The sequence below is a fragment of the Anabrus simplex genome, chromosome 6 (assembly GCF_040414725.1).
Source record: "Anabrus simplex isolate iqAnaSimp1 chromosome 6, ASM4041472v1, whole genome shotgun sequence".
Lineage (NCBI taxonomy): Eukaryota > Metazoa > Arthropoda > Insecta > Orthoptera > Tettigoniidae > Anabrus > Anabrus simplex.
This window is the reverse complement of record NC_090270.1, coordinates 91977110-91992269: the sequence shown is the minus strand read 5'-3', so window position 1 is coordinate 91992269 and position 15160 is coordinate 91977110. Positions and strand designations below refer to the sequence as shown.

The window sequence follows — 15160 nt, the reverse complement described above, 5'->3', positions numbered from 1 at the left end:
TGCTCTGTTAAGTGTAGTATTATTAACCTACCCCTATTTCTCAGCTGTTTTCAAGTATGTAATTCCTCTGGTTCCATATAAGTGTGTGCACATGTAATGTGGAGTCAGCTGGTGAGTTTTTCAGTTGTAATATTTGCTTCTTTTTGTTTCTTTTAATGTAGAGCTTATGTACCATATTTATATAGATACATATTTCCTTTAAGATTGAGTTCTCTTAGCATTCCTAGGAGTTGAACAGCAGTACACAAAGATATAAAGATCTGTTGTTGAATAAACAAGGATCCAGTTTCCTGTATTCTGCACACCTTTTAATGTTAATTAGACATTAATGTTTGTTTCTAAACTAGAGATCAATCAGAGAGGAGAAAGAAGATGTAAATTACTAAAATTAGCAGCTATTTATCATGTCGCTGTAGTCATTTTTTAATCTTATGTGACATAAGATTTTGCATAATGTCTGATTGACTTCATGTTAATTTTGGTTTTGTCATACGGTATTCATCCATGGACATAACTTACTTTATTTTTTATTGGTGTAAAAATACTGAATCTTCGTGCCAAATGCATTTCAAATTAACTTCACTGAAAACAGTCATTGGACAATGTTAGCATTCATCTATTTATCTTTCCATTGCTTTTTAAGAAAATGGTGCTCCTATTCTAGAAGTTCTTCGTTTTTGAAATTGTGTATATCCCATATTCTGAAAAGCCAGCAATATCTAAACAGTGTTCACCAGAAATACCTGACAAAGCCGGTTGTTGATGTATCTTAATATATGTCCTACAAATGCTGTGTATAATATACAATGCCATTGTACACTAGGTTAATTGGTGGAACAGGAGTAGAGATTCAAGTACAGTGAGCATACTGTAATACTGTATCTGACATGCAAATAAATTATTCAGGTAGATTCCTCAGAATATTACTGTAAATACTGTCCACATCTGTAAATCTGAATAATTTATTCTCATATTTTGCTTGATTATATGGTGATGTCAAATTTATGGTAATTTGTCTGAATAGTATTTTAATTATTTAGATTATTCTAATCAGAACATTGAAAATGGCTTATCGTGCTTGCTGTAAGATTCACAAGCTAAGAACTTCACGTATGGGAAAGAAACAGATAGGGAGATATGCTTTTAGATACTTCTTTTTGGGCACTGTATTGGTTGCAAGAACAATTTAGAAATAACTTACCTCATTTGCTATCAGTTTTTACAAAAGTAACTATTGTGAGTGGTTTACTCAAAAGAACTTTACATCTGGAGATGAAATGGACAGAGACAGGCATGATATAGACCTGCATTCTGTTGGCCATTGTATCAATTGCAGGAACAATCATATTGACATAATTTTTAACAGTAACATGGTATAATTTAATTTTCTAATCCGATATACTGTAAACCCAAAATTAGAGTCATACTTCAGTGCATTATAAGTATTATGGTTATGTTTTGAGCTAACTATTAGGAAAGAAAGAGAGTGATAGCTGGTATCTCCTTTTATATATTTTAAATCTGTTTTACATATATACTTAAAATTATTGCAATGATAAGGCATTTAAAGAAATGAATATCTAAGAGTAAGTTCTCTGTAAAGCACTATAACCAATGCTCAGGAACTTTTAAAGATTTTCTTGATATTCAGAACTTTATGTTATCTTCATAAGTAATCACAATACTTGATATTTTAAAGATCAGTTAATAGTAGAATTTTGTCTCGCATTCAAATTAAATTCTCTGAGATCGTATAAATGTCATGGTTAATGCAGTAACTGGAAAAATTGCTTCTTAAATATGAAAGATTTACCCATTGAATTTTCATTGATTAACCAAAGGAAGTCGCAACATTTATTGCACAGCTTTTTCCTTAAATCAATCTTCTCCTGAATTAAAAACGAATGAAAATATTAAAATTATGCCATGTACATAAATTGCAGATGCTGCACAGTACCCATGTGAACTTGACTTTAGAAGCAATGGTAATTGCTATAACTACTGGAGATCACTTAGAAAAAGAAATAATTCCAACTTTTCCATAGGAATCATTAACTAGACCCCATAGGGATTATCAGAGTCATAGCTTTTTTATTTAAAAAATGTCTACCTAGTTGTCTTGTTTACATGCATCTATTAATCTATTGTATGTTATGCAAGTTTAAGTGTTCTTCCATAAAGGAAATGTATCGGAACTAATTTATTTCTGGCAGATTTTAAGGTAATCATGGGAGTTCATTAAATTCATACTGGTAGTTATTTAAATCATTTTTTGTATATTCAGTTGGAGAACCACTTGAATTTTTTCATGAGTTTAAGGTTAATTTTATTTCAAATCTTCTGAGAAAAAATTGTCAGTGATGTTAATTTGACAGCACCAGGAAATCAAAATGTGTTTACTTTATATTTTGATGGGAGATAATATAGCAGCAATTTTCTTGAAAACTAGAAGACTCTAACTTTAAAATTGAGCATTCAGTATAAGTTTATATTTGTTAGAATTTACAGCATTTTCATAAAATTAATTTCAAATTTTTATATTCTGATGTAACAACATAGTTAAAAGTTAAGGCATTTTGAATGTTTCATTGGATTGAAGAATACCAGTCAAGATCATTTTCACAAATATTTTTCAGTAATTGTTTTATTCATTGGAACTTACAATAAATTTACACCAAAATGAAGTGGGGGAAACAGGAATAGAAGAATTTGATAAACTAAAAATTCTGAACGAGCTCAGTCTCTGCATAAAATAGAAACCATATTTTGTAATGTATTAAGAAAACCTGAATCTAATAATAGTGAGAGTAATGGATATGAATAATAATAATAATAACAATAATATAGGAAAATAAGAAAATCGGTTTGCAAATTGTTTCTTTGTTCCAAATTGGCTGGCAATGAGACTATGTCAGCTGGGGGAATCTTTTGTACTGAAAGTCCACTAGTTCAGTACTGGGTGCAGTAGGAATGTCCAGTACCTTCCATATCAATGTTGGTGTCCATCAAGGATCATCCTTGTCCCCATTTCTCTTCATACTCTGCATGAATGCCATCATAAATGGCATCCAGACAAGGCATCTGTGGACGATGTCATACTAGGTAATGAGACATGTGAGGGCTTAAGACAGCAAGTACAAGAGTGGAAGATGCATTTTGAAGAATCTGGGATGAAATTAAATCTGAAGAAGATAGAGTAGTGTACCTGGAATGCTGTGACCGAACTAATGGCACGATCATTGTGGGTGGGGTTCAGCGTAATAATACCTAGGGTCATACATTACTTCAGACTACTGTACAATTCCCGATGTCAAGACAAGAGTCAGTGCCGCATGGATGAAACGGTGCCATGTTACTGGAGTCCTAGTCTACAGCACTGTGATTAGATCGGTGGCCCTTTATGGATCTGAATGCTGGTCTACACCATTGAAGCATGAAGAGGCACTTCATGCAATGGAAATGAAGATGCTGTGATGGTCCAATGGTTTGACTCGACTAGACCATACCAGGAATGATGCTGTGTGGAAGTATTTCAGGGTTGCCCCAATAACGAAGAAAATGCATGAATGCCTGCAATGGTATGGACATATACTTTGTAGCAGCAAAAGATTGCAAAGATTGCCCTTCAACTGAATGTGGAGGGTTGCCGACCTCAAACATACTGGCTGGACTGGGTGAAAGATGAGATGCAGCTCACCAGACTCAGCCCACAGGACACTATGGATTAATTGAAGTAGAGAAAACACATAAATGGGAAAATGCAAAGATGATGACCAAATTGAAATTTATATCTATTACGTATCATAATCTTATAAACTATACCAACAGAACTGCAACGCTGTTATCATTATACTCCCTGTAAGCTTGTACAATATTATGTTCACGTTGTCGCCTGAATTGGATTTACTAACATCACTATCAGAGATGAGATGTAATGAAAAATAATCATTACAAACTTCCTGAATATCATCAAGAATATTGGCACTGGCACCCATAGACAAATAAATATATAAAATAAATGTTTTTCTTGCTCCATATTTCTTCCACCTCTAGCACCTCAGGCACAAACTAAACAGGGTATGATTCTGACTCATGCCAGTGAGACAGGCTTCCCACACAACAGTGAGCATGCTTCAGTTAAAATAAACAGTTGGTAAAATATGCACTCTAGTAAAAGTCTTTCATTTTTAACATACTGTTGATGTGGGATATTTGATGTTGTGGTTCATGAAGACTTTGCTGAAACTTCTTAAAAGAAACTTTACTTTGAGTAAAATTTCCATTGCAACTATAGGTATGGTTTCATTGGTGTTCAAAACCTGTATTGAGGGGTTTTCTTAGAGACTTTCCAGTGCACTGACAGTGCTGTTGATGCTACCATAATGTATTTTAAGGATCAGGCTAACAGATGATGCTGAAATAAAATAATTTATATTTTTCACCCGCACCACATTTTTTCTTGTCTTGTAAAATGTTGATGCGTGATGAGGTATGGTTTCCTGGAGTGTGTCACAAATTCTAATGAGAAGGGGGAGAGTAATATAGATATTAGGAGGGTTAAGTAGCTCTGTGTATGGTTTTTACTGAAGATGAACAAAATAAGTTCTTAAAATTAGAAAATACTACTTAGAAATGAATTGAAAAAAGGTGGAAGCCACTGAAACTCTTAACTACTTCCCAATTTCTAGAAGGGTGTGAAGGGCATACAATTAGAGTGTCACCATAAAATAAGTTGTCTACATCTTGGATGGAACAAAGGGTTGCATTTTCCAGATACAGTGCAAATTACTGTGCTCTGTTTGGAGTATACCAACATATTCCAGACCCATGAATTTTTGTTTTTGTTTTTTGTTTTTGTTAAGAATATCTGTTCAGGGAGAAATATCATCCCAAATTACTTCTGATATAGAAATTATTTTTTGAACATTGTAAGGATGCTACTTTTTAAATCTATTAAAATATTTTCATATCACTTATCCATCAGAAGATTGTGAGAGAATTTAGGGAAATCCAGCATTTCCTATGAGTCACTAAAAATTTGAATAAAACACATCTGCTGTGATATAATTACTTTGGCTAGTAATATATGCTTTATTGGTCATGATTCAAGTTGTTTGGTAATAACAGATAGCACTGCTATGTCTATGATGAAGGCAAAGAGCAAGGGAAATTTATTCTGCAAGTTCAACTCCATTTATTATGACATCAGCTGTTGATGAATGACCAATGAGGAATCTCATGAGGGTGAATACAGGATAGAGACAATAGGAGGTCGCCAGTTAGGGAAATTCCTACATCTAAAATTTTGTTGCCATTTCCCATGTTTCAAACCCACCATCAAAAATATAATGTGAAAATCCGGTGTACCAGATTATTAATCAGATTATTATAGTTGTTTTCGCTCGTATTGTGAAGCTTATGTAGGAAATATTTTCCTCTTAACCCTAGAATGGTAGCGCTACTCACTGCATGAGTATGCTTCTAAAAAGAGAGAGTGTATATGAGTGGTGGTGGTGATTATTGTTTTAAGAGGAAGTACAAGGGAGGTCAGACAAGATAGATGACAAGATAGTCGGGGCGACGACTAATACACTTTTGCTAGTTTTTATGAATTCTTATTTTACATTGTCGATTTAAGAGAATTTAAATAGTTGTTAAAGTCTGTATTGTAACGGTAATATCAGTGGTATGTTGTACTTATTATTTGATATGACAAAATTATAATTACGAGTACATCTCAGATTTAGTGACGTTCATGAGTAGGAGGGGAGGAGCAATATAACAGTTACATGAAACATTTTATAATAGACAATGAATAATAGAACATGACACACTATTCAATTCTAATGTTGGTCATACTGATGTTACCTTCATTTTCCGTTGTGTTTGGCTCCATGGCTAAATGGTTTGGTCAGAGGAGTCCCGGGTTCAATTCCCGGAAGGGTCGGGAATTTTAACTATAATTGGTTAATTCCGCTGGCATGGGGTCTGAGTGTATGTGCCGTCTTCACAATGATTTCATCCTCATAAAGATTTGGAGGTCGCCTACGGCTGTCAAATCAAAAGACCTGCATCTGTCGAGCCGAACTTGTCCTCTGACACTCGCAGCACTAAAAGCGATATGCCATTTCATTTTCATCTTTTTCTGTATCAAACTACTGTCCATCGGGTATAAAGTCTGGATGTAGGTCACTGCCATCTTCTTCAAAATCGTCATCTTGTTCAACATAGGCGATTTCTCCTTCATCCTCATCAAGATTTGCAGGTCGCCTACGGCCGTCAAATCAAAAGACCTGCATCTGTCATGACGACTACGATTTTAGAAACTGATCCTAAACAACACTTACCTCAACTTTCTTTCCACTCTCTCTGCTAGCAGGAAGGAGCCTAAACATTGCACTAGGCACTGCCAGACGTAAGTGGGGATAAAATAAAAGGGAAGCTTAAGTTTATCACATGTTCGTCGCGGAGGCGAGCGCTAGCATTCTACGGTTAAGATGAAAAGTGAATCTAGTTTACAAGTTTGTCTAATGATCAGTGGAGGTGTACAGAAATCCAGGATCAGGTTAGGAATCCATATTAAGTTGATCTTTTTAATCTTAAGGAGGGATCCAAAAGTTCTTCTACCTCTTCAGTTTGAGAAATATCACCTGATTATGCTATTTAATATTGTGCAATGGAATTTACATAAAGGATTTAAATATGATCATCTGAGGCCTGTTTCCCTTAACATTCAGTGTGCTTCTAAAAGAGAATATGAGTGGCGGTGCTTGTTTTAAGAGGAAGTACAACTAGGCAACCATCCTCCATTAACACTAATCAGAGAGAAAAAACTGAAGAGGTCCGACACTTCAAAAATTGAAATATTGGCCAAAGAAAGCCAATGGCCATGAAGGGCGTGAAAATGAAGACTCCCTAGGCATCCGTACACAATACCGCCAGGGTCGTAAAAGAACAAGAGTTGACCAAGGGAGGTCGGACAAGATAGATGAAAGTGAGAAGCCTGGCCACAAGCAACTGGAAACAATGCCAGAACTCAGCTAAGGGCCCCATGGTTGCCAACCTACGCGCCCAAGTTAAGAGTCCCTGGGGCCCCTTTCAGTCACCTCTTACGACAAGCAGGGGATACTGTGGGTATTATTCTACCGCCCCCATCCACAGGGAGAAGAGAGAGTATGAAACTATGGTGTTCGTAAATTTATATCCTTATTGGTAAAGTAATGTTTCATTTCAGTTCCGTTTCAGTTAATTTGCTTGACAGATCCATGTAACTTATGTTTTCATGACTCCAATATATAAATTGCCTTACATTGCTATTAGTAGTTTTAAAATTATAATTTTAAAAACATGTTTTAATTTTACCATTAAAATATGTTTTTGCTATTATAAATGATGCCCCACAAACATTTGTTAATTTCTTTATTTTTTTTAAAGAATGCAATGATGTAGAACCTTGAATAGTGCTTATAACCAATTATTTCCCAGGAATTCAACCAAGTGAATACTTATGAAGATTAGGTTAAAAGAGGTAACACTGCTTTATTTGATGTTATTTACTGTAGATCATATGCATGCCACTTGGAAGGATATATTGTTTAGATATGAACTTATATAAGCTTTAGATGTATACTGCTGAGATGCAGTATATACTTGGATCACTTATGTATCAAGTAGGTTTCTCTTTCTTGCTGGACCAGTTGCTGTTTTGCATGCATTGGGCATGCATTCTTCAAAAAATACAGAAATCTTTGAGGCATCATTAATAATTGCAAAAAATTTAATTTAGTGATAAAATGTAAACATATGTTTTTAAAATTATAATATAATGATATATTACCATAGAAGTACCACTCACTATTGAGAATTAACATCTATTGTTTCAAGTATCCTATTTACTGATAGGTTCCCATGCTTATTTAATGCTTTCTGCTCTAATGTTGTAGTCAGACAATTAGGTCCAATACATTTTCTTTGTAAAGTTTTTCAGATTTTAAAATGTTTTAATTGATTTTTCTCCCCATTATGTTTTAAAGGCAATTTTTGTTTAAATGCGGGACTATACTTTTAAGATAGTTCTGTATGTCCCACGAATCACTGTTTTATTTACTAAACTGTTTTTTCTTTATTTTTCAGTCGAGACTCAGACAGCGATAATGAATTGTATGGTAGGTCATTTAAATGAGAATTCCATTTAATGACCTAGATGAGTGTTTTCATTATAGTAAACGTGTTAAAAATTAAAAACTGAACTAAGAGAAGACATTATTTAACCATGTGTTCATAACGAAGAGGAAATATTTATCACGAGAAATCAACATACTACTGAGAACAGGAAGTTGCTTAACGGTTGCAGCATCATCGAAGGGACAGCGGTTCTGGTTGCTTTTTAACATGGGTTTGAGGGTTGCAGTTACTGCTGAAACATTAACAAGAAAATGATTCATTAATAAATACTTGTTACTCCTGGAACTTGATCAACTACTATTTTCAGTGAACACCTACATGTCGGTTTTCTTTTTCTTTTTGTGTTAAATGACTTTCTGTTCAAATGGGAAATGCATATAGACATTGTGATTACATTTATTCATAACATTTTGTTCATGAAATGCAAAAGAGTAGTATTAATTCTATATCTGTCGTACATGTATATAAAAGTGGTACTTCTCTTTTAGTTTCTAATATTTTTCAAAGTTAATTCATGTCTCAAGTATGTTTTGTATTGGGATACTTAAAGTAATGTATTAATCTCATCAAGTGACCTTTACTTTTTTCAGGCAAAGTTCTGGAGATTGTTTGTACATAAAATTGATAAAACCACATTAAATATCATCTGTCACATAGACTATGTTTCAGGTATATCAGTAATTATTTTAACAAGTATTGGAGAAGTGAATCTTAATTACGACGACTGTAGATATGTTAATGGGGTTTTTTTGTCTTGTGGTGGATAGTTTTTCTGATGTTTGTACTTCAGATCTGTATTATTAATTTATTTATGTAATTCATCATAACCATCACTGCAGTAACTGCATACCCTCAACAGTGACTGAATGGTATAGTTTGCTTTTACGAAAAGTATCAATGTATGTACTGTATATCTATTTTAAGAAAAAGATAGTTCTTTGTTCTTGTAATTTCATGTTAGTGTGTATCTTTTTCAACCATTTTTTATCTGCTTGTCTAATCTTTTAAAAATATTAAGCAGTGATATCTCACAGAAGTGTATAATGTGTGCGAGTTTTTCATTTGCTCATCAGTCTCCAATACTCCAGTGTTATTTAACTTTCCACACTAACATTCTTGGTACCAATTTCTTTAAATATTATATTATAGTGGTATGAATGTTACTTTAAGTCAACAGCAAGAGAAAATAATGTCTCTTCTCTGACATTAGGTGAAACAGAAATGCAATAATTGTGTACATACAATTATGAAGATGATATATACTCTGTGAAATAACAAATATTGTTGGAACTGTTAAATATAGTTGATATATAAAACTTATTGCAGAAAAGTATTACATTATTTGTCTGTACAGTTGTTAAGTAAGCAGTGTGCTTGTTATAGTGATACTATTTTTTTTCCCCTTTTGTATTTTCTTTATATTTAAGACAGACGTCACGTGCCTTGAATAAGTTTTATTAAATTACCTTAATTATTTAATGAATTGTAGAATACAGTTCCCTTGAGACATGTATAGGTACAGACTAGTACTTTATATGTGTTGTTTTTTATACTGCCAGTGTATTCTGCATTCATCCTTAGTCTTTTACAAATAAATTATATTTATATTTTCTTTTATGGTTGAAAGAGTACACACAGGTGCTAATGAATATAGTTATTTGTGTGCCATAACTATTTTTTTATTTTTAGAAATATTTAGCTACTTTTTTGTACTGTCTCTTTTGCAATATTAAGTTTTATCGCATTTTGCTCACAGTTTTAAATTTATATATATATATATTATATGCTGTCTTTAAATGTTTGCATCTTCAATGCAAATGATGGTTTTTATTTTTATTGAACTGTACCATAACGTATGTGACGAAAATGTGATCTGCGACAAATGAAACGTATCAATAAAATTATTTAAATATTGCAAATAATTTTGTTAAGAAGTTTAAAAAATGTACATTAATCTGATTATTATAGCAGTAGAGACATTTTAAAAAAGAACTTTTCGGAACTGTCTTCATTATGGAGCAAGCAAATTATATAAGCCACTGTTGTAACATTATTTATAGTAATAAAAAGAAAACTAGAATTTCTCCTTATTTTATAAGCAGTAATTCGTAAATATTGTAACTTGTTACGTCTGTAACTGATATGTGTCTTTCCCTCCTTTTTGAAAAAGCTATTTTATGTAAAAATGATTTCCTTTCTATTGGAAATTGCAAAATAATAACTTTAAGACAATAAATGTGACAATGATGTTTTGTCAAACTTTCCTTTGTGTAGTTCTGTGTTCTTTTGCATCTACAACCTTTCTCCTTGACCACTGTACATTGTAATGCTTCATGTTGGCATAGCACGATCTCAGATTTGTATCACAGTCTAATATACACAGTCGTGAAGCTCCTTAGTTATGAATTGGCATCCAATTAACAGGTGGAACAATGCCAGCGCTCGCAGCAGCCAGCAAGCTACAACTGTCAGTAGCAAGTTCTCTACCCAACACCTGATTGTACCTTCCCTCGTAAATTATAAACTGTAACTGCCTGAACAACTATATAAATTGTTAAATTTTAAGAAAACTCGTTGATATACTAGACTACTTACTGAATGGTAATAATGCCAAAGGAAAACGACAATCCTTTATTTTCGAAGGAACAACTGATCACACCACTGCAGTTAAGGTCTTAGCCATTTTTGAAATCCTATTATTGATATTAATTTGGTAATTTCACATAAATCAGAAAAATAGTAACTAATAAATTTTAAAAAATTCAAATAATATTGAAATCTCAGCAAACTAATTTTAAGTACTTCGTGCTTTTTCTATGGCACTCAAAACCTTCATTGCAAAATTTGACAATGTAATATAATCTTAGTTTCACAAATAATTTCAAGTAATGACTTGGTACCTTTACAGCATTCATGTGAAAAATCAGGTATTTCCATTAGGGAATTCACAGTGTAACATATCCAAACTCGTGAGCATTCTCCTTAAACTTACAGGAAAGCACTAACAACAGTCCCTGTTCTCTCAATGCTTCTCGACTTCCTACAAGATAATTTCTGCTCCTTTGACACACGTTGATCATCTCTAATCAATAACTTTCGTTTTGAAGTAATCTGCGGAGGTTTACTTGGAATGAAACTGCATTCCATACTAATTTCTTCTCTGCTGACATTAACTCGCTGTCTTCAAAATGATTCGAACATAACTTTGTTATTGTAGAAATAGTTCAAATTTCTCTTCATTAAATCAGACCCACCCTACTAGTTACATTTCTACATCAAAATATTGTTCTGTTACCCAAATATGTAAACAGTAGTTCAAGCTTTAGTTTACAGGATCTTTAGGAAACCTAAAGAATGACAGCTCTGATGTCTTCTTGCAATAAAGCAGTTCATTGCACTATATACATCTCCTTTTTGTAAATACCATGTTAATTGAATAGAAATCCAATCTTCTGTAATGGAATTACCACTTGCTTGCCTCCCAAAACTTACACATCCCAGTAGACCTGTAGCTGGCTGACCACATGGAGCGTTGCAGTCACATGGATGAAATAAATGAGTCGAGCTTTGCGACTGTTTATCTTAGACTGTGTTTGTACTGTGTAATATAATTCTCCTTATCAAGAATTGTTTATAACTAGGGTTACAATACATTTTTGAAAAAAATTGTTTTGTCCACATTCCTGTGGAAACATTTAAGATTTTTTCTGCCAGGTGTTTCTCCTAGTTGATAATGCCATATACTGTATAATGCCAATACTGGACACTGTGCACTAAATTAGGCAACAGCTACTGCCAGCGCTCCATGGGGTGTAAACTGAAGTAACAGTTTGACGCTCAGAAGAACGATTGCCTCTTACGTGATTACTGACTGGTGCTTTAAATTGTTTGTGTTGAGCAGCAAAACTGGGAATATGTGTTCCACATATTTTTTTCAACGAATATCTACGGCAGCATAGAAGTGTCCTTTTTACATCTCCATGAGATGTAGATATGTAAGTAATGATGTTCAGTTAGAGTAAAAAGTCTTCCACACTACAAATAATTTCAGCTTCAGGCTTATTCAAGTCCATAAGCTTTGATTATTATCTGTTGCTGCTATAATCTTGTAGTTGTGCTAAGTGTGTTCGTTTAAGCCGAAGGGCAGACTTAGATACTATTCAAAAAATATGATCCTGAGAAACTAGAGAATAATAATATTTATGCAAAACATTTCCAGTCATTGGATTTTAGGAGTCTGAATTTAACCAGCCATAGGGTATGAAGCATTTTTATCATTCATTTTCAGTCCACTTAACATCACATACAACATTTACCTTACCAATATGGTATCAATTCATGGTATCTGGCTCCTTGGCTGAATGGTCAGCATAGTGGCTTTCGGTTCACAGTAGTGATGGGCGACACTCTCACTCTATACTCTCGAGACTGACGTCACAGATCTCGAGACAGTTTCTCCTGTCTTGCAATCTGTGCTACGTCCCAATATCTATGAGTGTAAACTTTATAGTATACCATAAGCAGTTACTGTGTGAAATAACGTTTTCATATGGAAACGTGTGAGCCAATAAATTTTGTCAAAAGCCTGGAAAAGTACTAGGCCCTACATGTTCAGCAATGGCCCCCTTAATACCATTAACGAAAGTGAAAAGAGAATGTCAATATCTTAAACTGTTCGCGACATTTGAGGTGGACATCTTAGCTGAATAATCCTGTATAATTTATGAATAACTGTAGACAGGATGTACACCTACCCAGATACTAGATGCGCGCATTATTCAAACTTGAGACGGGGCAAGATGTGTATGGCTGCATATCCAACCACCATTACACATGAGTGGAACGTGTAATCTAAAATGCCCAATTTACTCAAATTCTTTCGACAGGGTTAATGAATTCACAATTAAGTATTTATTATTTTCCACCTAGTCGATACAATGATTGCTTAAGGCAATTTAATGGTTAAAAGTGGTACATGTTTCGTATTTTATCAACATCTTCAGCCACATAACACTGTTTAGATGAAAAATATACAAATTTTGTCAAAAACCTGGAAAAGTACTGCATGTTGAACTATGAGCCCCTTAATACCATTAACGAAAGTGAAAACAGAATGTCAGTATATTAAACGGTTAATGCTACTTGCTTTACGTCGCACCGACACAGATAGGTCTTTTGGCAAGGATGGGATAGGAAAGGCTTAGGAATGGGAAGGAAGCGGCCGTGACCTTAATTAAGGTACAGCCCCAGCATTTGCCTGGTGTAAAAATGGGAAACCACGGAAAACCATCTTCAGGGCTGCCGACAGTGGGGTTCGGACCCACTATCTCCCGGATGGAAGCTCACAGCTGCGCGCTCCTAACCGCACAGCCAACTCGCCCGGTTTAAACAGTTCAAGAGTTACTCCCTGTGGACATATTAGCTGAATAACCCTTACGTTATAATTTGTTAATACAAAATGAATGAGGTAGAGTAAGAGGGTGGTCACGGGAATATGTGATTGGAATAGTGAAGTATGTCTAGGGTAAGCGTGTTTAATAATTTGGCACTGGATGGAGATTGTATGACAAAATTAATGGTAAGGGGACTACTGGTATTGGGTACATAGTTGAGTGGGTGGAGTTGGGTAAATGAGGTGTTATTTTGCAAAGGTAGTGGAGTTTTTTTTTTGTGATATGGCAGGATGGAATGTAATTGCTGACTATCGTTGTTTTGGTATTGATCAGGAGTAGGTCAGGGAACAATGAATGTGACGAAAGTTGCTGAGTGCATAAGGACACATGATGAGTGTACTGAAAAGAGTAGTGGGTGACTTCTACAGCTGAAATGATCTTGTATCGGATATATTTAGTATGTTAGGTTAGTTAAGAAGTATTTCGTTCAGGTAGCCAGTTAGTATATAGAGCTTCAGTTTAGTATTATTAGTAGATTATTATTGTTGTTGTTATTATTATTATTATTATTATTATTATTATTATTATTATTATTATTATTATTATTATTATTATTATTATTATTCTTTTAGATGTGGATAGGTGCAGTTTTCTCACGATTTATGTACAGGATTACATAAAATCAGCTTCATGGTCCGTATCGCACTTCAATAGATTCACAATTAAGTATTTATTTATTTTCCACCTAGTCGATACAATGATTGCTTAAGGCAATTTTTAATGGTCAAAAGTGGTACATGTTTCGTATATTATCAACATCTTCAGCCACATAACACTGTTTAGATGAAAAATATATAAAATTGACAAAGTAATGCTTTAAAATTGACAAAGTAATGCTTCAAAGCATTACTTTGTCAATTTTATATATTTTTCATCTAAACAGTGTTATGTGGCTGAAGATGTTGATAATATACGAAACATGTACCACTTTTGACCATTAAAAATTGCCTTAAGCAATCATTGTATCGACTAGGTGGAAAATAAATAAATACTTAATTGTGAATTTATGTACAGGAAGCGATGGCAAGGAGTAGTTGGTAAGGGAAAGCAGGACATCCCCGGAAGAGGAAGGGTAGGAACCGGGCCTACCCACTACAAATAAAAGAGATATATATATATATGCGGAACAAAGAGGAGAGATGCAGGGTACAGTAGGAGAGCGGTTACAGCCTCACAAGGTCGGCCGCTATTGGAATGGTGAGAAAGCTGCACTGTCATCTGGTAGGGATGGTTGGGGGCGTCTTACGGGCCCCACGGATAGGGCCGGTCGTATCATCATGGGAGGGCAGTTTTTTTCTCACCAGGGATGATGACATGGCTGGACAATCAGTCGTTTATTTTTATTTTTTATCCAGCGGGATCGATGGGCGTGGCATGTAGGGACTGAGGATGACTACTGTGGTGATCCTCCCTAGGGAGTGTCACGTTTCCGGAGTATCTGATGGACCTCATGGCATGCCCTGAGAGTCTCATGTTGTTGTTTTTTCTTCTTTGTTCCTTTTTCCTGATTTTGTAAGTTTTTT

At 34.3% G+C, this 15160-nt stretch overlaps 1 protein-coding gene across 10 annotated transcripts in view; it reads left to right on the top strand.

The window, feature by feature from the left end:
• The window catches only part of trol (terribly reduced optic lobes), a 918151-nt gene extending 907703 nt beyond the window's left edge, over positions 1-10448 (top strand). For all 10 annotated transcript variants that reach the window (XM_067149795.2, XM_067149796.2, XM_067149794.2 and 7 more), the window contains one exon: positions 8134-10448. In XM_067149795.2, coding sequence (XP_067005896.2) covers positions 8134-8182 — 49 coding nt within the window. In that variant the 3' untranslated portion in view covers positions 8183-10448. The remainder of the gene's footprint in view (positions 1-8133) is intronic.
• Positions 10449-15160: the final 4712 nt, after the last annotated feature.